The sequence below is a fragment of the Eptesicus fuscus genome, chromosome 11, assembly GCF_027574615.1.
Source record: "Eptesicus fuscus isolate TK198812 chromosome 11, DD_ASM_mEF_20220401, whole genome shotgun sequence".
In the NCBI taxonomy this organism is placed as follows: Eukaryota; Metazoa; Chordata; class Mammalia; order Chiroptera; family Vespertilionidae; genus Eptesicus; species Eptesicus fuscus.
Window position 1 is genome coordinate 4,322,870 of NC_072483.1, and position 25,480 is coordinate 4,348,349.

Below are 25,480 nucleotides of genomic sequence, written 5' to 3' on the forward strand. Positions count from 1 at the left end.
TGGGTGGCCAACCTTCTGGGTCCCGCATCCCATCCAGTGTGGCTGGCAGGAGTCTGTCTGGGTCCCGCATCCCACCCAGTGTGGCGGGAGTCAGTTGGGTCCCACCTCCCGTCCAGCGCAGTGGGAGTCAGTCTGGGTCTCTAGTAATCCCATAAGTCTTTTCTTATTAAAACTACTCAGTGATCCCATTTTGCATGTCTGTCTTACAAGCACCAAAACTATGAACATATGTTAAGATATATGATTTACATGTTCTAAATACTGAAAAGACATTTTACAAAATAAAAAATGTATTTCAATAAGACTTATTAGTAAAAAAAATACTAGATTAAGTCAAACTCTCTAAATATTTAAAATTATGTGTGTGTATATCTTCAAAAATAAGTTTTATCAAAGTTTTAAAGAAAATAAGAGGTAACATTTTTATAATTGAAGTAGATGCCCAATGCACAAAATTTGTGCAAGAGTAGGCCTTCCTTCCCCTTGCTGCCGGCACTGGCTTCCTGAAGGCACCCAGGACCCAGGCTTCCCTGTGCCCGCTGGCACCTGGTACCTGGGCTTCCCTCTGGCTGCCTGCACCTTGGACCTGGGCTTCCCTCTTAGAGGGAGGCCCTGCCTACCCATTGCAGCCCACTGGTCGGTGGCCTGCTCCTGCCTCTTTGGGGCAATCTTGGAGCCCCCTGAATGATTGCCCCGCCAGCTGATGGCCTGGGCCTCCCTCTGTGGGGAAATCATGGGGCAATGGCTGTCTTACAAGCACAGGCCTTGGTTGGCCTGGTGCCAGTGGGTGTCATAGCATAGTCCTGGATGGTCATCTGGATGGTCCTTGCACTGTTCAGTTGATTGATTATTATGCTTTTATTATATAGGATAGTGTCAGAAGTCCTAAGTATGATATGAATTTCAAAACCCTGGAAATACAATGTATGAATAAATTTTTCCAAATTATAACAATATATATTCACAAGACCTTCCACAAAATATCTATCCATATAAAACCCTAATATGCAAGTCAACCAAATGGCAGAATGACCAGCAGTCCCTATGATGCACACTGACCACCAGGGAGCAGACACTCAATGCAGGAGCTGCCTCCTGGTGGTCAGTGTGCTCCCACAGAGGGAGCACAGCTCAGCCAGAAGCCAGGCTCACCGCTGGCGAGCACGGCAGAGGTGGTGAGATCCTCTCCTGCCTCTGTGGCAGCGGTAAGGAGCAAGGAGGCAGGCAGTTAGGAGCAAGGGGTCCCAAATTGTGAGAGGGCACAGGCCAGGCTGAGGGACACCCCACTCTTGTGCATGAATTTTGTGTACCATGCCTCTAGTGCATATTAATGACATCACTTCCCAAATAACTTGAAAACATACTTCAAAATTTAACTAATAAAAACTTCTACAAGTTGTTTTTAAAATGGTAAGTCAATGGAAAAATAGGTAAAGGACATGAATATATTAAGCCTTTGCACTCGCTTGCTTTTTTCTCGATTCCTTTATTCTAATGCTAACCCTGTCAAGTCACACTCGACATCTGAGTGCAAAAGGTTAAAAATATAAATTGCACTCAAATATATGAAAAGATGCTCAACCCTCACTCCAAAAAAGAAATGCAAATTCATGGTACAATAATATTTTAACTTAGGTTGCAAAGACCAAAAACTTTAGAATGTTAGCATGCACATGTAGAAACAGTATTTCATACGATGTTTGTGGCATTGTAATTAAGACAATATCCAAGAGAGGATGGTAGCTTTTAAAATTGGAAACACGCATTTCAATCCAACAATTCTGTTTCTAGCAATTTATACTAGAACTAGAGGCCCAGGGCACAAATTTGTCCACTGTGGTGTCCCTTGGCCTGGCCGGCAATTGGGGCCTTCTCACCCAGTCCTGATTGGGGCTAGCTGGCTGGGGGGAGAGGCCGTGGGAGGTAGGTTGGCCGTGGGAGCACACTGACCACCAGGGGGCAGCTTCTGCATTGAGCATCCTCCCCCTGGTGGTCAGTGCACATCATAGCAACCAGTTGACTGGTCCTTAGGCTTTTATATATATAGATGATAAGCAAATGTTTGCAATGGGCAATATTTTATGAATAACAAAAAATTAAAAATTCCCCAAAAGTCCACCAAAAGGCGGTTGATAAAACTGAATGGTAAGTCCATAGGGAAAGGACTCTCCAGGAGGCCAAGTGACCAGCACTGTCCACAAAGCCATGCAGCCAGAGCCTTGTCTGCAGCTGATCTGGGCCTGTCAGGACACCTCGGGGGTCTCCTGAAACACGGGTGAGTGGAGGCCTGCAGGAGGAGGGGCTCCAGTCCATCTCTGCCATGTCCCTGCCCCATGTGAGGATGCCATGGCAGTTTCTCATCGCCTGCCCACAGAGACTGGAGCTGCACCGCCTGGAACTGCGTAGCTGTCTGGATCAGGTGTCCAGAGCAAAGGCTCCCGCAGCGAGCACTGTGGCCACCTGGTCTGTTTTCTTTTGGCTTTGTCTTTTTTGGTGTGCGGGACAGGGACACGAGCAGCCCAGTGCTCGGCCACTCTTCCCTTTGCAGTCTGTGTACATCAAACACTATCTGCATTGAACAGTGGCTGCTTCTCCTTTACCCTCACCGGCCATCAGGCCTTGGAGTTGGGCTCACCTGCTCTCTGTGTGCCATTGAAAGAATGAGGTGGCCCTACATGTTCGGATATGAACCGTCTCCAATATCAATTGTTAAATGAAAAGAAAAAGCAATGTTCAATGCAGTGTAAGCAATAACTGTGTTTAAAAAAGAGAAAAGAATGTATAGGCTTGAAAGCACAGAGAGTGACAAAACATTTGGCGCAGCGGTTCTCAACCTTTCTAATGCAGTTCCTTTAATACAACCCTTTAATACAGTTCCTCATGTTATGGTGACCCCCAACCATAAAATTATTTTTGTTGCTACTTCATAACTGTAATTTTGCTACAGTTAATGAATTGTAATGTAAATATCTGTGTTTTCCGATGGTCTTAGGTGACCCTGCTAGCGGTTCTCAACCCGTGGGTCGCGATTCTGGAGGGTATAAAGGGATGGAGAAAGCAAATAATCTGCTTTTCATTGTTTTTAAACTCTGAATTTTGTATGGCATGCCAAAAACTATGTCAAGAAGAAACTGAAGAAATAGCAGATATGACTTATTTCTTATAACTGCTTCAAAAATTGCATCTTCTGATTTTTGTTTATAGTCTTTTTCAAAAACACATCACTTTATAATGTTATTAATTACTTATTTTTAACCATCTCTCTCATTGTCTTCACCCCAGCTATAGACTTTAAGATCATCATAAGGGTGGAGACATTCTTTTTTTGCTTTTATTTATCTCTAAAGGATTGAGTCTAATCCATAATACACACGCACTAAATATTTGTTAAGTAAATGAAGAAAGCTTCTTTTTATGAATTATAAAATATAACATTTCATGTCCTACTTCCCATAAGAAGTTCCTAATAGGTCTCGAATGCTCAGAGGTCAGCCCTTGCTGCCACTCCTACTTTAGTTCATACTGCCTCTCTTAGAGCTCAGACATGATTGAAGGACTGGCCAGACACAATGCAACCATTTACTTGTTGATGGAAATAACTACAGATCATTAGAGAAACTGTTTTTCTGATCATGTGATAGCATAATTATTATCTATCCTTTATTTATTTGGAAAAATATGTTGCAAAACTTTATAGAAGGCCTACACAGAGGAAAATAAATAGAAGAAAATAAAATAAGGGGAAAAATGAACAGATGCAAAATGGAAGTAATAAGAAAAAATAGAAGGAAAAAAGTTCTTATTTTTGAGGGCATTTTGTGATTTTTGTTTAATCCTTACACAGCCTGGTGAGGGAGTTTGTTATGTCCTATATCGCACACATGAAACCAAGAAGGAGAGAGTGCTGAGTGCCCATCCCTCTGCCCAGGAGCCAGAGGAACCCCAGCGGGATTGGAGCCCAGGTCTGCGTGTCCGTGCAGGGCAGTCCCTCCTGGTCCTCCTCTCTCCAAAGGAGGTTAATCCTGCCCACAGGGTACCAGTAGCTCTGGCCCTTATCCTGGGTTCTGCATGAATTCAAGTCTTGAAACCCCATTCCTGGGGCTGTTATTTCTTCCTAGTTTTAAGTTGAAGATGTGATTTGTGGACTTGCTAATTTTATGTTTGCTCAATATTTATAACAGTGAAATGGAATATAAAGACTTCTCCTAAATGTATATTGAAAGTAAACTAATTGCGTGGAACATGATCGAGGGAATATTTTATTATCAGTATTACACATACACACACACAAAACCACATTGTTTTTATTAACAAAAACTAAAAAGAAAGCATATAAAATTATTGTTTCCTTTTAGCTACTCCTAGGGGGTGGGATATGTTTTAATTATCTAATAAGACATTTGAGGCTTGCTGAATTTGGGCTAAACTATTATAATGATCAGTAAATAGTACCAAGTCAGCCAGGCTCCAGCTGGATGCTTCAGGATGAGGCAGAGTGCTGATGCAGTCCCACGTGCCGGAGGTCTAACTCTAGGAGTTAACAATAAGCTAACCAACTCTTGAATAAAACATGCCCTTCTCTCGGACTTTGACAAGGGTACCTCGACGAGCGTACCCCACAGGCCCAAACATTGTCCACATCATAAGCAGCTGCCCCTGTCAGTCCCCAGACCTGTGGCCCATGTCCACCACCAGGAGGCCAGAGGCCAGGAGAAGAGTTCAGGGCCTCATTGTGGTTCCAGGCTGTGATGGATGCTAACCAGCTCCTGCCGGCTCCAAACAGTTACTATTGTGCAGCCGTGTGGAGGTTGAGGCTTCCTCTCTCTCCCTCTTCTTGTCTTTTTCCTGGTTGGATCATAGGTGGGGTCTGGAGGATTTTCCTCTGTCAGCAGAGGCCTGGGGCTGACGGCCACTCCTGCTGGACATAGACCCGCCATGGCCTCAGAGCCTTTGCACTCTCCCAGACCTCCAATCCAGACAGCAGCTCTTCACACACTGACTCGGGGCCTTGGTTCATCCATCTTCCCTATCCTGCTCTCACAGGTCGGGGTCCTCAGCGGCCTACCTCCCACTACGCCAACGTGGCCAATTCATTCAGAAGCAGCCTGACACACTTCTATGTTGCCACCTTCCCTCGGCCATTGCTAATCTGTCTTCCTTCCAGCGAAGTTTTGCTCTGGAGCCAGAATGAATTGAAGACAACCTTAATAGGCTTACAGCCATCATCACTCTGTGGGAAGCAGAGGAGAAAGAACTCTGTGATTTCCCAAATCTATGACCTCCATCCACAGCCACCCAAATCTTATCAGGTTTCAGTCTTCCACAGAGAACCAAAGTCCAGATCCACACTTCTATCTCACTTTACCCAGGTCTCCAACAACCTTCCCCAAGCATTCTCTATCCAGACTAGAAAGAGCTTTGCCCTCCTCAATGTGATGGGAAATTGCAATTTTGTAATATACAGTATTCTTCGTCTTAGTTGACTTTAAAAACTCTCTACCCCAAGTCCTTCAAACACTATGTTCAACTCTTTTAAAATAGCCTTTTCTCCTCTCCCTCTTTTCAAGATATTGCCCTATGACTAATATTTTTCTAAATCACAACGGAATTAAGTGGATTATTAAAAAAACAACATTTTTTACAATTTGAAGAAGCTGGTCAACATAAAAATGAGAATAATAAAATTATCATTATTTATTTAAAATTATAGAAATTAATAAGAACTTAAATCCATACAAATTTTTGTACACAGATTTTTATTGTTGCTTTATTCATAGCTGCCATATTTAGAAGCAATGAAAGGTCTTTTAGTAGGTGTATGAAAAAACCATGTTACATCCAGTCAATCTGATATTATTCAGTGCTTTAAAAAAAAGAGCTATATGCCATAAAAAGACATAGCTTAAAAAACGTAAATCCATATCACCAAGTAGAAGAATCTAATATAAAAATGCTACACACTATATGAATGTCATACAATTGTATGACATTTTAGGAAAGAAAAAATGATGGCGACAGTAACACGATAAATGCTCAGCAGGGAAGGATAAACTGGAAGAGCACAGAGGAAGTTTAGTGCAGTGAAAATATGCTGTGTGATGCAGTAACGGTGGTTGCAGGTCATTATACCTTTGTTCAAACTCATGGAATGTGCTACACTGGGAGTGAACTATGATGTGTACTGTAGGCTTTGGGTGATTATATTGGATCAATGTAAGTTCACCAATAATAACAAATGTACTGCTCCAGTGAGGGATGTCAGTCAAGATAAAGGTTGTGCATGTGTGAGGGTAGAGATTGTAAAGGACACCTCTGAACCTGCCTCTTATTTTGCTATTAACCTAAAACTTCTCTAAAAATTGTCTTTAAATAAACAATAAGTAAGATAAACAAATATTTAATCATATTTGTACATTATACATTTGATTTATGCAAACAATCTATTAAACAAAATTTTATTTTTATTTATGTAAATGACTCAAATTGAAAATATTTGAAATCTTCAATAAATCAACAAGAAAGATTTGTTCAAATAAATATTTTACAAAACATTTGTAAAAGTAACAGGTTCACTGATTTTTTTTTTTCAGAGTATTTCTTCCCCAAGATTTATGAGCCATTCTTATAGAGTCAAAGATAAAACTCCCTTAGTTTCTCTGAGAGACAAATCTAGATTTCACATAAATACTTGAAAAAAGAAAAAAAAGACTACATCTTAAACTTGTTTACTACATAAAATATTAGCACATATATTTTAAGGTAAATGAAATTCAAGTGTGATTTAATCAAAGGTCATTATTAATTTGTGATCTATTAACATAATTCAACTCATCAGTAGATTGAACAGAAAATACCCTATATGCTGTCACATGATTTCTGCAAAGCCAGTGGATGAAACTGAGCATTCATTTTTAATTTCAAACTAATAAATAAATACACAAATAAACAATTTATGTGTAAATGGCAGTAGGCGACCTATTTATATGATATGGAGTAAGAATCGGTATTATATGTTCTTGGAAACTATACCAAAAGTACACTTCTTTTTTGAAAGTTATATACCATGCTTAAATTTTTTTGACTAGATTTTAGAAAGTTTTGACCAAGTCAATGAAACAAACAAACAAACAAAATATATAAAAATTGAGTATACGAGAGTAAAGTGTTTATTTTATTTGGGTAACACTAGTCAACATGAACATACAGGTTTCATGTGTGGATTACTAATTTACAAAATCTGTTTATAGGACCATGTGCCCACCACCCAAAGTCAAATCTTCTCCTGTCACCTCATATTAGGACCCCTTTCTTCCCCCACCTCCCCCCTCTGGCAACCACCACTCTGCTGTTGGTGTTCGTAAGTTTCAGTTTTACATTCCACATATGAGTGAAATCATATAGTTCTTAGCTTTTCCTGACTGACTTATTTCACTTCTCATAATTTTCTCAAGGTCATCCATGCTGTAAATGACGCTACTTCATCCTTCCTCATGGCTGTGTAGTACTCCATTGTGTATTGTACCACATCTTCTTTGTCCAGTCCTCTATCATAGGGTACTTTGGCTGTTTCCAACTCTTGGCCACCATGAGTAAAGCTGCAATGAACATAGGGGTGCATATATCTTTGCATATAAATGATTTTGAGTTGTTTTGGTATATACTCAGGAGTGGGGTTCTCAGGTTGTATGGTGGCTCTATTTTTTAATTTTTTGAGGAAGGAATCGCCAGTCTACATTCTCACCACCAGTGAATGATGGTTCCCTTTTTTCCACAACATCTCCAACAATCGTCACTTGTCTTGTTGATAATGGCCACTCTAACTGGTGTAAGGTGGTATCTCATTGTTGTTTTAATTTGCATTTCCCTGATTGTCAGTGAGGTTGAACATCTTTTCATATATCTATTGGCAGTTTGTATGTCTTCTTTTGAGAGGTGTATTTTCACATCCTCTGCCCACTTTTTGATTGGATTGTTTATTGGTTTGGTGTTGAGTTTTACAAGTTCTTCATATATTTTGGAAATTAAACCTTTGTCAGAGCTACTGTTTGCAAATATCATCTCCCATCTGGTTGGCTGCCTGTTTGTTATGTTGTCCGTTTCTTTTGCTGTGAAGAAGCTCTTCAGTCTGTTATAGTTCCATTCATTTATTTTTTCCTTTACCTCCCTGGCCTTTGGGGTCAAGTCCATAAAATGTTCGCTCCCACCCAGGTCTACAAGTTTGGTACCTATATTTTTTTTATATGCGACTTACAGTTTCTGGTCTTATGTTTAAGTCTTTGATCTACTTTGAACTAATTTTTGTACATGGGGACAAACTGCAATCCAGTTTCATTTGTTTGCATGTGTCTTTTCAGTTTTCCCAGCACCATTTATTGAAGATACTATTTTTACTACAATGTGTGTTTCTGCTCCTTTCTCAAAAATTACCTGTACATATACATGTGGATTTATAGCTGGGCTTTCTGTTCTGTTACATTGATCTCTGTATCTGTTTCTCTGGCAATACCATGCTGTTTTGATTTTCATAGCTATGTAGTATATTGTAAAGTCAGGTAGTATGATGCCTCCAGGATTGTTCATTTTTTTTTTTTTTCAGGATTGCTTTGGCTATTCTGGGTCTTTTGTGGTTCCATACAAATCTGATGATTTCTCATTCTATTTCTTTAAAAAATGACATTGGGATTTTGATGGGGATTGCATTAAATCTGTATATTGCTTTGGGTAAAATGGCCCTTTTAACTATGTTGATTCTTCCAATCCATGAACATGGGATATTTTTTTCCGTTCTGTTGTGTCTTTTTCAATCTCTTTTAATAATGCCTTGTAATTTTCAGTATATAGGCCTTTCATGTTTTTTGTTAAGTTTATTCCTCAGTATTTTATTCTTTTGGTTGTGATTGCAAAATAAATTGTTTTCTCCATTTATGTTTCTGAAGTTTTGTTGTTGGTATACAGGAAGGCAATGGAATTTGCACATTGATTTTGTATCCTGCAACTTGACTATATTTGTTTATTGTTTTCAGTAGTTTTTTGGTAGAGTCGTTAGGGTATTCTAGGTACAGCATCATGTCATCCACAAAAAGTGACAGTTTAACTTCTTCCTTCCCTATTTGGATGCCTTTTATTTATTTCTCTTGCCTTATTGCTCTGGCTAGTATTTCCATTATTATTTTGAATAAGAGTGGATATCTTTGTCTTGTTCCTGATCTTAGGGGAAAAGCTTTCATTTTTTTCACAGTTGAGTATGATATTGGCTGAGGGTTTGACATATATAGCCTTATGTTGAGGGAATTTCCTTCTATTCCTATTTTATTGAGTGTTTTAATCATAAATGGATGTTGTATCTTAGAAAATGTTTTTTCTGCATTTATTGACAAGATCATATGATTTTTATTCTTTCTTTTGTTAACTTGGTGTATTACGTTGATTGATTTGCAAATGTTGAACCATCCTTGTGCCCCTGAAATGAATCTCACTTGATCTTGATATATTGGTTTTTGGATGTACTGTTGTATTCAATTAGCTAGTATTTTGTTTAGGATTTTTGTGTCTGTATTCATCAGGGATATTGGTCTGCAGTTTTATTTTTTCGTGTTATCTTGTCCAGGTTTTTGGTATTAGGGTTATGTTGGTATTGTAGAATGTGTTAGGAAGTATTGCCGCTTCTTCAATTTTTTGGAAGAGTTTGAAAATAATAGGCTTTAATTCTTCCTTGAACATTTGGTAGAATTCACTGGTGAAGCCATCTGGTGAAGGACTTTTTGTTTTCTGGGAGATTTTTAGTGGTTGTTTCAATTTCCTCACTGCTGATCTATTTAGATTTTCCAGTTCTTCATGATTTCGTCTAGGAAGGTTATATAATTCTAGGAATTTACTCATTTCTTCTAGGTTATTGAATTTGGTAGCATAAAGGCTTTCCATAATATTCTAATACTAGAGGCCCGGTGCATGAAATTCATGCATGGAGGGGAGTGTCCCTCAGCCCAGCCTGCACCCTCTCCAATCTGGGACCCCTCAAGGGATGTCCAACTGCCCATTTAGGCCCAATACCAGTGGGATCGGGACTAAACGGGCAGTTGGACATCCCTCTCACAATCCAGGACTGCTGGCTCCCAACTGCTCGCCTGCCTGCCTTCCTGATTGCCCCTAACTGCTTCTGCCTGCCAGCTTGATCACCCCCTAACCACTCCCCTGCCAGCCTGATTGATGCCTAACTGCTCCCCTGCCAGCGTGTTTGCCCCTAACTGCCGTCCCCTGCAGGCCTGGTCACCCCTAACTGCTGTCCCCTGCAGGCCTGGTCAATCCTAACTGCCCTCCCCTGCAGGCATGGTACCCCCCAACTGCCCTTCCCTGCGTGCCCAGTCACCCCCAACTTCCCTCCTCTGCCGGCCTAGTCCCTCCCAACTGCCCGCCCCTGCTGGCCATCTTTTGGTGGCCATCTTGTGTCCACATGGGGGCAGGATCTTTGACCACATGGGGGCAGCCATCTTGTGTGTTGGAGTGATGGTCAATCTGCCTATTACTCTTTTATTAGACAGGATAGAGGCCTGGTGCTCAGGTGGGGGCCGGCTGGTTTGCCCTGAAGGATGTCCCAGATCAGGGTGGGGTGTGGGGCAGCCTGGGCGAGGGGCCTGTGGTGGTTTGCAGGCTGGCCATGCCCCCTGGCAACCCAAGTGGAAGCCCTGGTATCTGGGATTTATTTATTTATTTATTTATTTATTTATTTATTTATTTATCTTCTACAATTGAAACTTTGTAACCTGGAGCAGAGCCAAGCCTTCTGCTTGCTCCATGGCAGTAGCCATTTCTGTTGGGGTTTATGTATCTTCTATAATTGAAACTTTGTAGCCTTAAGCGGAGGACAGGGTGTGTGGAAAACTTGGCTTCCTCCATTGCTGGGGGCAACCCTAGCCTCCCGCACTTTCCAGCTCCACGACTGCCGCCATTTCTGTTTGGATTTGTTTACCTTCTATAATTGAAACTTTGTAGCCTTGAGTGGAGGCCTGGGCCGGCAAGGGCAGGCGGAAAGTTTGGCTTCCTCCATTGCCTGGGAAACCCAAGCCTCCCTCTTGCTCTCTGTGGCTGTAGCCATCTTGGTTGGGTTTATTTGCATATTTGCTACTGATTGGCTGGTGGGCATGGCTGGTGGGCATGGCTTATGGGTGTAGCGGAGTGATGGTTAATTTGCGTATTACTCTTTTATTAGATAGGATGATCCTTTGTATATCTGTAATATCTGTGGTGATTTCTCCTCTCTCATTTCTGATTTTGTTTATATGGGTCTTTTCCCTTTTTTTTCTTAGTGAATCTAACCAGTGTTTTGTCAACTTTATTAATACTTTCAAAGAACCAGTTCTTTGTTTTACTGATTTTTTGTATAATCTTTTGGTTCTCTATTTTATTTAATTCTGTTCTGATTTTTATTATTTCCTTTCTTCTGCTAACTCTGGGTTGTTTTTGTTCTTTCTCTAGTCTTTTAAGGTGTGATGTTAGGTTGATTATTTGGAATTTTTCTTGTTTCTTGAGATAGGCCTATAGTGATATAAACTTCCCTCTTATTTCAGCTTTTGCTGCTTTGCAGAAGTTTTGATACATTGTGTTATCATTTTCATTTGTCTCTATATATCTTTTGATCTCATTTTTTATTTTTTTCTTTGGCCCAATCATTTTTAGTAGTATGTTGTTTAATGTCCATGTATTTGTAGGTTGTTGTTTTTTAACCTCCTTTTTGCAGTTGATTTCTAATTTCATGGCATCGTGGTCAGAAAATACGCTTGGAATAATTTCAGTATCTTTGTATTTGTTGATGCGTGTTCTGTGACCCAAAATATGGTCTATCCTTGAGGATGTTCCATGTGCACTGGAGAAGAATGTATAGTCTGATGTTCTGGGATGAAATGTTCTGTAAATGATGATTATGTCCATTTTGTCTAGTGTTTCATTTAAGGCTGATATTTCTTTACTGATTTTTTGTTTGGTTGATCTGTCTAGAGCTGTCAATGGAGTATTAAGGTTTCCAACTATAATTGTGTTTCAATCTGTTTCTTCCTTTAGTTCTGTGACTAGCTGTTTAATATATTTTGGTGCTCCCTGATTGGGTGCATATATATTAAGATGTGTTATGTTTTCTTGATGTAGTATTCACTTTATTATTATAACATGCTGATCTTTCTGTCTTGCTATATTTGTTATCTTTAGATCTATTTTGTCAGCTATAAGTATGGCTAGACCTGCTTTTTCTTTTCTTTTTTTTTTTTTTTCCCCCACTCTGCTACTCTGTGCCTCTTTACTGGTGAATTTAAACCATTTACATTTAGGGTAATTATTGATTTATGAGGATTTCCTGTAGCCATTTTATCTTTTGCTTTCTGGTAACTCTGTGCGTCCATTGGTTATTTTCCTTTATGCATCTAGCTGTTGTTTTTGTTTGGTGGTATTCCATACATCCTACTATTTTTTTAAGCTATATGTCTTCTTTGGGGAATTTCTGTGTGTGCTTGCCATTAGTTTTATAAAAAGTGAAGTTGCATATATACCATAGTTTGTTTTTTTTTTTTGCCTTTTGAGTACATCTGATCTTCATCTTCCTTTTCCTGTCCATACCTGTCCCTCTTCTCCTTGTATGTTTTTATTGTCACAGAGTATCCCTATTTATGCTGTGAGTTTTTGGCAATCCCACTTATAGTGTTATGATCTTATGTTCTTTGTTTCAGGTAGAATAACTCCCTTGAGTATTTCCTGCAATGGAGGTATTCTAGTGATAAAATCCCTTAGCATGTGTATGTCTTGGAATGTTCTTATTTCTCCTTCATATTTAAAGGATAATTTTGCTGGATATAATATGTATGTCTGGTGATTTCCCTCTTTTAGACATTTAAATATTTGGTTCCACTCTCTTCTGGCTTGTAGAGTTTCTTTTGAGAAATCCGGTGAAATTCTGATGGGTTTTCCTTTGTAGACCACTTGCTTCTTTTCCCTGGATTCTTTGAGGATGTATTCTTTGTCACTAATTTTTGACAGCTTCATTACAAAGTGCCTTGGAGAGGGCTTCTTTGGATTGACATAACTAGGTGTTCTATTTGTTTCTTGGATTAGAGGATCTAGTTCTTTCCATAGATTTGGGAAGTTCTCATCCACTATTTGTTTTAATAGACTATCCATTCCATATGCTCTTTCTTCCTCCTCCACTATGCCTATGATTGATGTTGTTTATTTTATTATATTTTTTATGGAATTAGAGAGGGCTTGTAGGGTTATTACCGTATTTTTCGGCGAATAAGATGACTGGGCATATAGAAGATTTTCCTGGGTTAAAAAGTCGTCTTATACGCCAGAAAATGCGGTACATATTTCTTTATTCCCACGTTTATCTTTTCTTCCCTCTGCATCATTTCTTGATTCCCATCTTCAATATCACTAGTTCTTTCCCCTAACTGGTTGGTTCTGTTTTTTATGCTCATCCGCTCACTCTTAAATTCTTTTTTTTTTTTTATTTCTTTATTGACATATGTGTTCTTATTTCCCCAATATCACTCTTAATTTTTTTAATTGCCTGGTTCATTTCCAGGATTTCTGCCATATTCTTTTTTCAAATTTCAATTTCTTTTGGAGAAATACTCATTTTGTTCATTTATTTGTTTTCTAAGTGTGTTTAATTGCCTGTCAGTGTTTTCTCTCATCTCATTAAGTATTTTCAGAACTGCAATCTTGAAATCTCTGTCATTCAACTCACATAATTTCATGTGTGCCAGCCTGTTTTCTGGGGATTTTTCATTTTCTTTCTGGTCACCATTGTTGTGGTGGTTGTTCCTGGCATTTGCTGTTCTCCTTTGTTTTCCCATTTATCTCTGAGGAGGTCTTTCTACTCTGTTCCAGTTGATGGTGCTAAATTGCAAAATTTTTATCCTCTGTGGCTTCACAGTTTTTGAGCCTATGTGGCTTCTGTAGGGCTGTACCACATCTGCTGCTTGGGGGTGAGGTTTGTTTTTCCCTCACAGTAATGGCGACCCTTGACCTCCAAGGGTCCAGCCCAAGCATGCCTCCTGGGGTTCAGTCACAGAGGGAAACTGTTTCTACTGCAACAGCTCTTGGCCTAGAGATAATCCACTCCTGTAGCCAACTCCAAGGGCAATGAGAAGCGAGATTTAGGAGTCTAATCAGTGGCAGTGCTCTGCTATTTATTTTCTTTACCTGAAAGCCTGCAACCAGGCCCAGCTGCAGGGAGCAACTCTGTAGGGAGGGTGTCTGCTGACTTGCAGCTCACTCATGCAACTCAGATCCCATTCAGAACATGCCCCCAAGGTTCAGACACTCTCTCACTGTGTGCATGGCCACACAATGCTGCCACTCCAGTGGCTACTCCAACAGCCAGCCACCTGCTGGGTTAACTCTCTGTTCCTCCTGACCTGCTGTGGAAAGTGCCCATAACTGCTGCTGCCAGTTTCCAGTTATGCTGCAGACACACTTCTGTGCTGCAGCCATGTTTGGCTTCTATCCTCGTCTCCCTGCTTACCCCAAGGAGCCCACCTTAGTTGTTCCAGTGTGCAGGTCTCTCAGGCGTGCATCCCTGTTGAGCAGAGACTTCTTTGTTAAATTATAGGTGGTTATTTTGTTGAAATGTTAGGGGAAGAGGATAGACGTGGCCTTACACCACCATTCCTCTGACATCATTAGCAAGAGTGAGGTGCTTTAAATATGTCATATGATAATTACCTCAAAAATTCAATGGTAATTATATTATTTAATGTAAAGTATCTGGATAAGGAAAACAATAAAATTAGTAATTAACTTATATAATAAAATATTTAATTCATTAAAATAATTAATTTATAATAATTTTTTTCTAAAAAATAAAATTCACAGGACTTAATTAATGATGAATATGTGAACTAGGGAAAGAAAATATCAACCTTAGGTACAGGGCCTTACCAAAATATTTTAAAAATAGAAAATGCACTGGGTTTGGGGACAGGAATATGAAATATTTCAAAAATATCCATTCATCTCCAAGTCAATGTGTTAATGAATATAATAAATTCTTAATAAAATTTTCAACAAGCTATTTTAAATAAAACTATTCTGAAATGAAATTTTAAAATAAAATGAGTAAGTATATCAAATAATTTTCTTAACAGAGTAAAGCAATATTAAGTAAAAGTGGGCAATAGGATAAATAACCTTTATTGTATATTACATGTATAAAGAAACATTTTTTTAAATAGAGTTGAACTAATGGGGAAAAATAGACATTTAACAGTAGCCTTGGGTATATTACTTAGTTATTCATTTAAGGAGACATTCTGATTGGGAGCATACATTCTCCCAAAACACACACATACATCAATATTGTCTATACGCATGATGAAGGCAACTTGTCACACCAGTGGGGAAAAATAGGGCTTCTCCTCAAATGGTGTTGGGAGAAACATGATTCCAGAAATTAACTTGATTCTCTTGTATAATAGGCAGACTATTCATAAGAGGTCAGATTTGTTTTTAAATAATATTTTCATTACAAAAGGAATTTGTAGTAATTCTTACTAGAAAGGAAAAGTGGCAAAGAACACTAGTATCCCATATTCTTTCCCGAGATAATTACTATAACAGTTTTGGTGTGTTCCCTCCAACTCATATGGTAAGCACCATTTCTTAATGTTGACCTCATACTTTACATCCAATTATAACTTGCATTTTTCAATAACTATTCTTCTCATTTTCTATTTTATCAAGAATGTTTAATACCACTATTGACAACTACGTGTGAGATTCCATCCTATTGATTCTTGATGGTTTTCTTTAAAAAGCTTTGGGGGTGGGGGCTTTATGGGCTGCAAATTTGCAGTTTCCTATTTTTCATCTTTATCGAACATACCATGAACAACTGTGCACAAGATTTTCTGGTGTAAATGCAGGTTTTATAGTAAGCATCTCTGTAGCTGATTAGAGGAATATTTTGTTGGCCCTTGGCTTTAGTTTGGCCACATCCTCTCTGAGATTTGCATCAGAGATAAATATAAAAAAATGTTGATTTTCTTTTATTTTTTCCTTTCTATAAATTGTTGTTTTATTTAGTGTTAAAAAGATTCTGAAAGGAAGTGAATCGTTTCATAGTTATTTAAAAGCAATCAATTATAGTTATTTTTATGTGGGCTAATCACTGTCCTTTAAATGGGTAATCAAGTGGCAGCTATAATTACTTGAACCACTTGCTCATGCCTACAGCTGAATCTACAGAAATTCACCCACTTTTCTTTCCTGTTCCTTCAGAGACTGTAACTAAGGTGTTCTATGTTGTTTTTTTTTTCTTTCTTTTTTTCTCCTCATAAAGCTTAGTTTTGGAGGAATTCCAGTACCAGGCAAACCTGGGACCTTTTTAAAGAAAAACTTCCAGGGATGCATGGAAAATCTCTACTACAATGGAATAAACATAATTGACCTGGCTAAAAGGCGGAAGCATCAGATTTACACCGTGGTAAGTTGGCATCTTTTTGGCTTGGTGGTTTCTAACCCTTTACGCATCCCACCCTTGGCACCTCTTCACCATATGTTTATAATCCTTTTGGAGGCCCTGTTCACCTCCATGGAGAGGGGAGGAGATGCAGGGACTGTCAGTGTGAATTATTTTATTGGGAGAAACCAAGGCATTAGAGGTGCCTGGAGAATTTCATGTTCCCAGCTATGATTTCTGTGGCAGCTGGGGTAAGTTTTACAGTCTACACTGGACCAACATGATGGTCTTTATTACCTGTGGGGAATGAAACAACAGAACCAGAGATTCTATTAAATTGTTATTGTTGATACTTAAAATAGGGCATTTTGAACGAGAGGTTAAACTTTTGGGGTTTTGAGATTCCCATTCAGCAAGTGAAATAAATTTTAATTACTATATATTTCTCCTCTCCAATAGATGGTGAGTTTCCTGCGGAACAGGGCTGTCTTTTTCTTTGTCACTGGAGCATTTACAATGCCTAGCAGGTGCCTTGTACATGGTTGGTGCTCACTAATGCTATTTCCAGCTATACTTGCAGATTTGTCGATTTCTCCTTCCAATTCTGTCAGTTTGGGGTCATATGTGGTTCAGTGTGAACAGTAAGGATTGTCTCTTCCTCGTGGATTGGCCATTTGATCAATACATAATGCTCTTTTCTGTGTATGATAACTGTCTCTCCTTGTTATCACTGGGCTGCAGTAAAAGTCCTGGTCTGCCTCTGAGCCTTCTCTGAGGCCATCCCTGCAGGGACTGGGTGGGGGCCCTCCTTACTGCTGAGTCCTGTACTTGACATGTGGTCTCCACTGGTCCCACAGGCGAGGCTTCCTACGTCTGCGAGGGTTGAAGTCCAGGCTCCCTACTTAGTCTTCCCTGAGACCTGGCTGGGAGCTCTGGGCGCCTTGGGGTAGCCTGGCGGTGGTGGTGGGTGTTTGTGGTGCTTGGCTGGCATCGAGCAGTTATTGTGGGAAGGTTTCTGAGGCACTGTGCTTCCTTTTCCTGTTCCTTTGATTACAGACAACAGACTTCTAATGTAGATTTTGTTCTTCACCAGCTGGTCTCTGGGTTGCTAGCTTCTTCAGCAACACGTTTGGGATACAGAAGGTCAAAAGAAAACGTAGGGAACCCACCCTCTTGTTCTTTGGGCCTCACTACACTTACACATACTGGCTTTCTTCTCTCCACTCCATAGTCTTAGTTTTCTCTGACACATAATGTGTAGAGATTTTTAGTTGTACTTTGTGGTAGAAATAAGGAAAAATCACACTATTTCATCTTCCAGAAGCAGAAGTTCCTTAACGGACATGCATTTAAAACCCAGGACAAGCGCGGGCCATCCTGTCATTGAAAGGAACAAACGGATTCTCTTTGCAATCTGGCCACTGGGCTATCTGGTCAAACTGAGATTTACATGATCTTTAAGTGTTTTGCTTTCTTTTGATAAGTATAAACTCTAACTGAAATTTCTATTTTGGGGTTCCATAAGTTAGCACATTTGTTAATATGCCCATTGGATTCCAGGGTGCGAGGCAAGGTTATTTGGGGGAAATCACACTTGGATTAAAGTTGTCAACATCTTAAAAAGTTCATGCCAAATGTCTGACTGTTGTTCTGAAGAGTGTTGATGATGCTAAGGGGTTTAGTTCCCTGCCAGTGGTTCTAGGAGATGCTGGCGCAGCCCTTGGCTCCGGACAACTCTCCCACCACATGTGCTTAGGCTCCTGTCTGCTCATGAAGCTAAGCACTAGCTTGCTAATGACTCCTCCCCTGAGTCTAGTCCAGGAGACTGGAGCCATGTCATGCATACTATGCCGGTTCATTCCCCAATGTTATGCCCAGGACACATTTTATAAGCTCCACCTGCCAATGCAGTGGATCACACATGCTCAGAGTGTAGCTTAGGTGACTGTCCTGACCATCAGCGTGTTGGGAAGGCAGGAAAGCTCTGCCTGGTGCAGGGACTGCTGTGGTGCCCACTGCAGTGCTAGGAGCTGGCAGGGCAATTTGGAAAACAAGGAGCTGAGCAAACATTTCTCACTGCCACTGCCCAGCACCTGGGCTCCTCCTCCTGCAATGCCTGAGCTCAGCTGTCAATCGGGTCCCTGTGGCAACATTCCCAAGGGAAGTCTCTGTAGACATTATGCGTTAGAAATATTTTAATCAGATATATTAGATAAGTCACTGAGTCTGTGGTGCAGAAAAAAGGGGAAATGAGGAAGGACAAGGAAATAACCCATGAATTTCTAAGTATTGGCAAACTTACCTCTTTTTTTGTGAGAATCATTAACTAAAAATGTAATAAATGTTTTGCTGAGTTCAAAGTACCTTAGTACTTGCCAAGTTTCCTAAAATTCTGCTAGCATACTTTATTCCTCAGAGCCTAATTGGTGGTATTATTATTAGGAGGCATAAAGACTCCAATTAGTACTAATGTACTTGCAAAAAAATCCCAAGAAAACTGTTTTACTTTATAGGTAGACAACCCTTAGTTTTAACCTTCATAATTTAAGTGAAAAAAAAACACAAAACACATATTTTTCTTCCAAATTACTTTTATCACCTTGGTTAAGTGAGACTTTAGATCACTACACACACACACACACACACACACACACACACACACACACACACACACAAACATGTGTACCCAAGTCTTCCCCCCTACCTTTAGAATTCCATGTGGGTAGAAATGGTTTGCAGTCTTAATTACAAGTATAATGTCTTTTATTTCCCTAGTCAGTCTTAAACTTTCCTCAAGACACAGTATCAGCTACAAAGTCAGCTTCGCTCCAAGTCCCTGAATCACCTCTGTGCTAAGTGAGGACCTCTAAAGGGATGGTGTCTTGGTCCTTTTCCAGTGCTCACAGACGCTCTCCCACGCCTGGCGATTTCAGAATAATGGGAGACTCAGGAGCCAACACAATGCTGTGCATGCATGGTAATGCCCATACATTACAAAATGTGATGCAAGGCTCCAGGGAGCACAGGCTGGGCTGTGTTCAGCTCCAGCCCCTCCAGCGGCTGCAGTAGCAGCGTCCCCCATGCAATCTGTCATTCCCTCCTTGCGGGACCTGCCCACTCCCCAGAGACTGAGCAGCTGCTCCACGGGGATAATTGGATTTAGTCTTTATAGCTTTATTTGACTATAAGATGATCTTCCACATCCAGAAACACAGTAAAACTAACAGCTTAAAATAGACATAAAAAACACCTCCCTATTCTTCCTCAAATCTTTCATCCTATGCTAATGTACTGCAATGTAATAAACTCTCAGGAAGTGAATGGCCCGTTGAAATGTGTGTACAGTACCTGTAATGGGTGTTACTATATAAATAAGAAAATATTGCCCTGCTAGTTTCTTGAGAATGATTAATTTCCTACCTTCCACTTCATAATAAATGATGTTTTCTGATTGTTACGTCACCTCTCCCAGAAGCAAGGGGAGTAATACGATTGTTTAGAAGTTGGCTGGGGTCTCACCAATTTATTTTCTTGTAGAATTTAAAATGATTTTTTTATTTAAGAAAAGAGCATAGTAAAAATATCCATGTTAATGTACTTTGATTTCAATAGAAGGGAAGACAAAATAAGATAGTTATAGTAGAACTCTGGTTACAAATTCGCTTTGGAGCTAACTGACCATGTCAATTCACTTCTGTGCCTTTGTCTCCAAATAATGGCAATCAGGCACTGGCTGTGCGATGGCCGATACGAAGCGTTTACAATTACGGCTAATATTGCTAAACAGTCTCGAGGGAAGCAGCAGTCTTCTCAGTTCACTGCTCCTCGCAGCACCAGAGGAACACAACGGACAATGAACTGCTTAGGTTCCTAGTCCCCAATCCATGCTCTCTCTTAAATATCTCAAGTGATATTAAATAAAATTAAAGATGTAAAATAGGGACAGTTATATAATCAAAATCCAAGTATTGTTGTGAAGATTGACTCTGTATTTTGCACAATACAAGGTCCACAGTAAATACTCAAAAAGTTGGACCTATTATTAAGAAAAATTTCTACTCCTCCATTTGACCGAAGTAGGCATGCAAACGAGTATTTATTTGTCATTTTAGGCAGACAATGGATGAATCACACACAGTTTGCATTCTATGATCCCAGCCAATAATAAAAGTAGATTGGAGAGAGCTCATGTTCTACCACCTGAGTCTGAAGATTACTTTACTCAAAAACTGTATAAATTATGAAGTGAGTTTTGGGTTAAAGATGTTACAAAACTTATTCATCTCATTCATTTGATGGAATTTAATGACCCATTCTAGACCAGATTTGCTTAAATGATGTGCTCCTATAAAATACAGCCTTTAGAAAAGACGTTACCCAGTGGACTTGGAATAACAAGCATACTAAGTAACAGTGGGGGTGGGGGAAGTTTATTACCTTCTGTCTCCCTCTCTCAGTCATTCACCTCATTGGAGCATACTTATTCATTTCTTGCAGCTCTGAAGGCAAAGAAATGCACTCAGAGATAAGTATAAGTGTACAGATGACAACAGACACACATTCACACCTGAAGTCACACACACACACACACACACACACACACACACACACACACACACACACTCACAGACGTCTAACAACCTTTGGCTTACCTTCCTATGACCCAGAAGTTCATGAAAATTGCTCAGCAAAAACTCGATAGTGTCTAGTGAAGCCTATAATCTCTTCAGCTTGTCCCTGGGATCATGTTTCATCCCTGGAGCTTGCTCTGTGATAAATTACACTTTGCCTTGATGGAAGACATCGTTTGAAAAAGCACTGACTTACCATGTCTTCTATCGGAGCACTCCTGCTGTCTTCCACTGCCACTGACCAGTTTGACATTCACATCATCTGCTTCTACATCATATGTTCCTCATTCCCTAGAAAACTTATTTCCAAGTTATTAGCATCCAGAGGAGTTACTTCCTTTCTTTCTTTGAAAAAACTGAAGTAGTTTCAAGGTCATATGAGAAATAATGTGGCTTAAAATTTTAAAAAATAAAATAACAATGAAATGGTCATCCTCTCTGAAAATTATTCTACTTTAAATCAGTGTTATAACTTTGAAGGTGACCTGTTTCATCAGCTCATATAAGGAAATCATTACTTGAAGTTATTAAACACTACTTTAGAATGCTAAAACATATATATATATATATATATATATATATATATATATATACTAATAAAAGGGTAATATGCTAATTAGACCAGGTCAACTGGACATCTTCCGGACATCTGACTTCCTTCCGGACAAAGCCACAGTGGCAGGGGCTAAGGCAGAGGAGGTTAAGGGTGATCAGGTTGGCAGGGGAGCAACAGTTAGGGGTTATCAGGGCAGCAGGGGAGCGGTTAGGTGGTGGCCAGGCCAGCAGGGGGGCAGTTAGGGGGCAGCCAGGCTGGCAGGGGGGCAGTTAGGTGGTGACCAGGCCTACAGGGGAGTAGTTAGGGGATGGCCAGGTCAGCAAGGGGGCAGTTAGGGGGCGACCAGGACCACAGGGGGGCAGTTAGCAGGAGACCAGGCTGGAAAGGGACCAGTTAGGGGGCAATCAGGCAGGCAGGTGGAGTAGTTAGGGGCGACCAGGCAGGCAGGCAGGCAAACAGTTAGGAGCCAGTGGTCCCAGATTGCGAGAGGGATGTCCAACTGCCGGTTTAGGACCCATCCCTGTTGGAGGGGCCTAAACCAGGAGTTGGACATCCCCCAAGGGGTCCCAGATATATATATATATCCTGAGAAACATTTGGAATATGCAGAACACCCAAACAGCCAGAGAAAAAAACACTGTTCTCATGTATATATACTTTATTTTCATCTTTTAAATACATATTTTATATATCATAGACTGTATTTTATTGGCAGCTTTATATCTTGCTTTTTATGGTTAACATTTTTCATTAAATAGTTTATATCTTTAAATTTTTATTAAAATTATTTAATATATTTACTTATAAGCATCAACACATCATTTAAACGTTAAATAAATTCATCATAGTTTAAGATTCTATCATGTTAAATTTAGGTTTGAATTTTCACTGCCAAAAACAATTACAAAAATAGATTTTTTTGACTCAACCCATATTGTTTAAAGTCTTTACCAACTTCCCTACCCACCCACAGTATACAGAGAAACATGACTCTCCTACCAGTTTCACCTTATGCTTCCCAGCCATTTGAATATTCAAATGATTTTTTTAAATGGGGCTAAATTAAAGTTGGAATGAACTCAGGTTCTCCTATTCAAACTTTCAGCTAATGAGCTGAACATGTTTATTTCCCCCCCCAATAATAATACCAATGATAGTCCTTTCGTTTGAAGACATTTTGCTTCAGAGAACTGTCTTATAGACAATGTCGATGTTAATTCCAGAGGACAGTGAGAGGAATAACAGATGGATCTGCCTTTGTATTAGTTCTTTTGTCCCTGAAAGCATCTGTGAGAACATATAGAGGCAGATATTATAATCTACACTTTATACTAAAGATACTTATGCTCAGAACTAGGCAAAGTCAATGATATATAGTCAACGACTGAGTCATTCACAGTCTTCTTCCTCTTCTTCTGGAAAATACTACACTATCAACTTTTATTATTTTTCATTATACATCTGTTTTTCCTAGGGCCCTGAATGACTTTCATGTCAAAGTGAAGAAAGAAATGCAAAGCTGGACAGATTCATGAATAGTGCTACTGACCTGGGAATTGAAGACCAATGAGATGTTTCAGAAATGGCCCCTATGTAGTTTGTTAACTGTCAAATAATTTTCTCTTGGGTGCCTCTTGCACGTAAGAACTTAGGGGCAGAATCCTTGCCTTTGGCAAGAGGAAGAAAAGTGGCAGCAGAGGGTGGAGTGTCTGGGGGAAGCCTAAGATGGCTGACCCTGGCATGAGCTTCCAACTGGTCCCATAGCTCTCAGTGTGTCTAGTCTTTGGCATCTGGCTGCCAGGCTCTTCTTCCAAGGATGAAGGAGATGGATGAGAACTTTGCATAGGGATTAAGTGCTTCCTCAGAAACCCAGCACTCTGTTAGCAATGGCCCTTGTATTTCTACAAGGTGAATAGAATCTTTTGAGCTTGGGTCTTGAATCCTTCATAATCCAATATATAAAAGTTTATGTCACATAGTTTCTCACCAGGGCTTCTTCTTTCCCAGCCAGGCATAGACTGTCCACTACTCCTGGAACTCACTCTGTGCATGGCCTCCTCTAAGCATTTCATTCTGTGCTCTCACTCCAGCTCAGATACCTTTCTTCATCTTTCTTTCATGCCCCAGCCCCAGACTAGCCATCCTTCTCCAAGTAGCACCCTGAACCATAGGGATACTCAAAATATTTATCTGACTCTCAGAGGCAGAGCAGAGTTGTGGAGCCCCCAAAGATGTGTCAACCATGGAGTCTTGAGTTTTGCCTTGTGGGGAGGCTATGGGTAACTGGAAGTAAGGCAGAGAAACCTAGGTTTCAGGGGCTTTGGGACAAACAATTGGAAAGTTTTAAAATATAAAAATGGAACCACAGTTAGGGTGTACTAGTGTGAACCCTCTGCATGTCCACCCTGAACGAGTCCTCTCCAGTGGATTATCTGTGCTAGGAAGTCCTGGGGCCAGGTGCAGACTGGATAAAAGTAGGTGCTACGGTCCATAAATAGAACCCATCGGTTTAGGAAAATAGTGGCGTAGAATGTGCTGTCACTGGCCATGTTTAAAGCCTTTGAGACACACCTTCTCCTCAGAACCTCTCTCAAGCTCTCGGGTCCATTATGCTTTCCTTGCTGTCACCCACACATTTACACAATATGATGCAACTTATAACTTGATTCATTATCATCATCAAAATAAAGTTTTTGAGTACTTACTGTGTTCATGTTTAATGATCCTTGCCTCTAATGGGTGAGAAAATTTAACCATTTGTACACCATAAGCGTCTATAGAAGCAAGCGGCAGACCTTTTTTAATTAAATTCAAAATATCGTGGCCATTAACTGGTTAAACCTCTCTCTGCTCCAGCATCCACACAACATTTCAGAATTCAAAATTCAAAGCTGATGCTCTGTCGTTGGCCATCCATCTCCTCACACGTGCTTCCTGCTCTCCTGCCCACCAACCATTTTGCTGGCCACCCCTCTCCTTCTCGCCGCACTTGCCTGTATGGTTTGACACGCACTCTTTGTTTGGTTCACCACCTTGATTACTCTAAGTACCTCTGGTTTTTCCACAGCTTTCTGCTTCCTTGCTCTGACTACACCTCATGCCCTCCAGCCTGAGAGGCTGACAGTGCTTCCAAATACCACACACCAGCCACTGCTCACTATTAGCAAAACTCAAAGACAGCCTACATGAGTTTAGAAGGAGTGGTCACAGGGCTGTTGGCCAAGAAATATTTAATGAAAGTGTGGGAACTTGACATGAACATTGAAGAATGATATCACTTAAATAATTCCAGGGTGATAAGAAGGCAGAGGAATGGTCTATGCAGAGGAATGGTCTATGCAAAAGCTCAAGTACTTCTAGGGAACAATATGTTTTATTCCAGTCTGGTTGTTTGCAAGAGTTTTTCCTATCACCCTAAGTATTTTGTAAGTTTCACAAAATAAACTTAGCTTTCTGTGTCACTCACAATATTGAATATGTGACAGTAATTATAGATGAAGGTGCTATGTGTTGAGGAAGAATAGGATCTTTATTTTTAAAATTTTTCCTAAATATATTTTCACTGTCTTCAGAGAGGAAGAGAGAGAGAGTGTGAGAGAGAGAGAAACACTGATGATGAGAAAGAGTCATTGTTCCACTGCCTCCTACTGGGGATCCAGCCAACAATCCAGGCATGTGCCTTGACCAAGAATCAAACCAGGACCTCCTGGTTCATAGGTCAAAGTTCAACCATTGAGCAACACTGGCCAGAAGGGTATGAGCTTTGAAGTCAGTAAGGTTAAACTTCAGAACTACTACATAATAACTATAGAATCTTGATACAACAATCACTCCTGAGATATTATA

General features: G+C 40.0%; 1 protein-coding gene across 2 annotated transcripts in view; it reads left to right on the forward strand.

Moving 5' to 3' along the window:
• CNTNAP5 (contactin associated protein family member 5) overlaps positions 1-25,480 on the forward strand; it is an 864,792-nt gene that overhangs the window by 405,818 nt on the left and 433,494 nt on the right. Inside the window, exon 7 of one of the 2 annotated variants that reach the window (XM_028133206.2) lies at positions 16,328-16,471. In XM_028133206.2, the coding sequence (XP_027989007.2) occupies positions 16,328-16,471 (144 nt within the window). The remainder of the gene's footprint in view (positions 1-16,327; positions 16,472-25,480) is intronic. The other variant, XM_054723360.1, reaches the window with a different exon arrangement.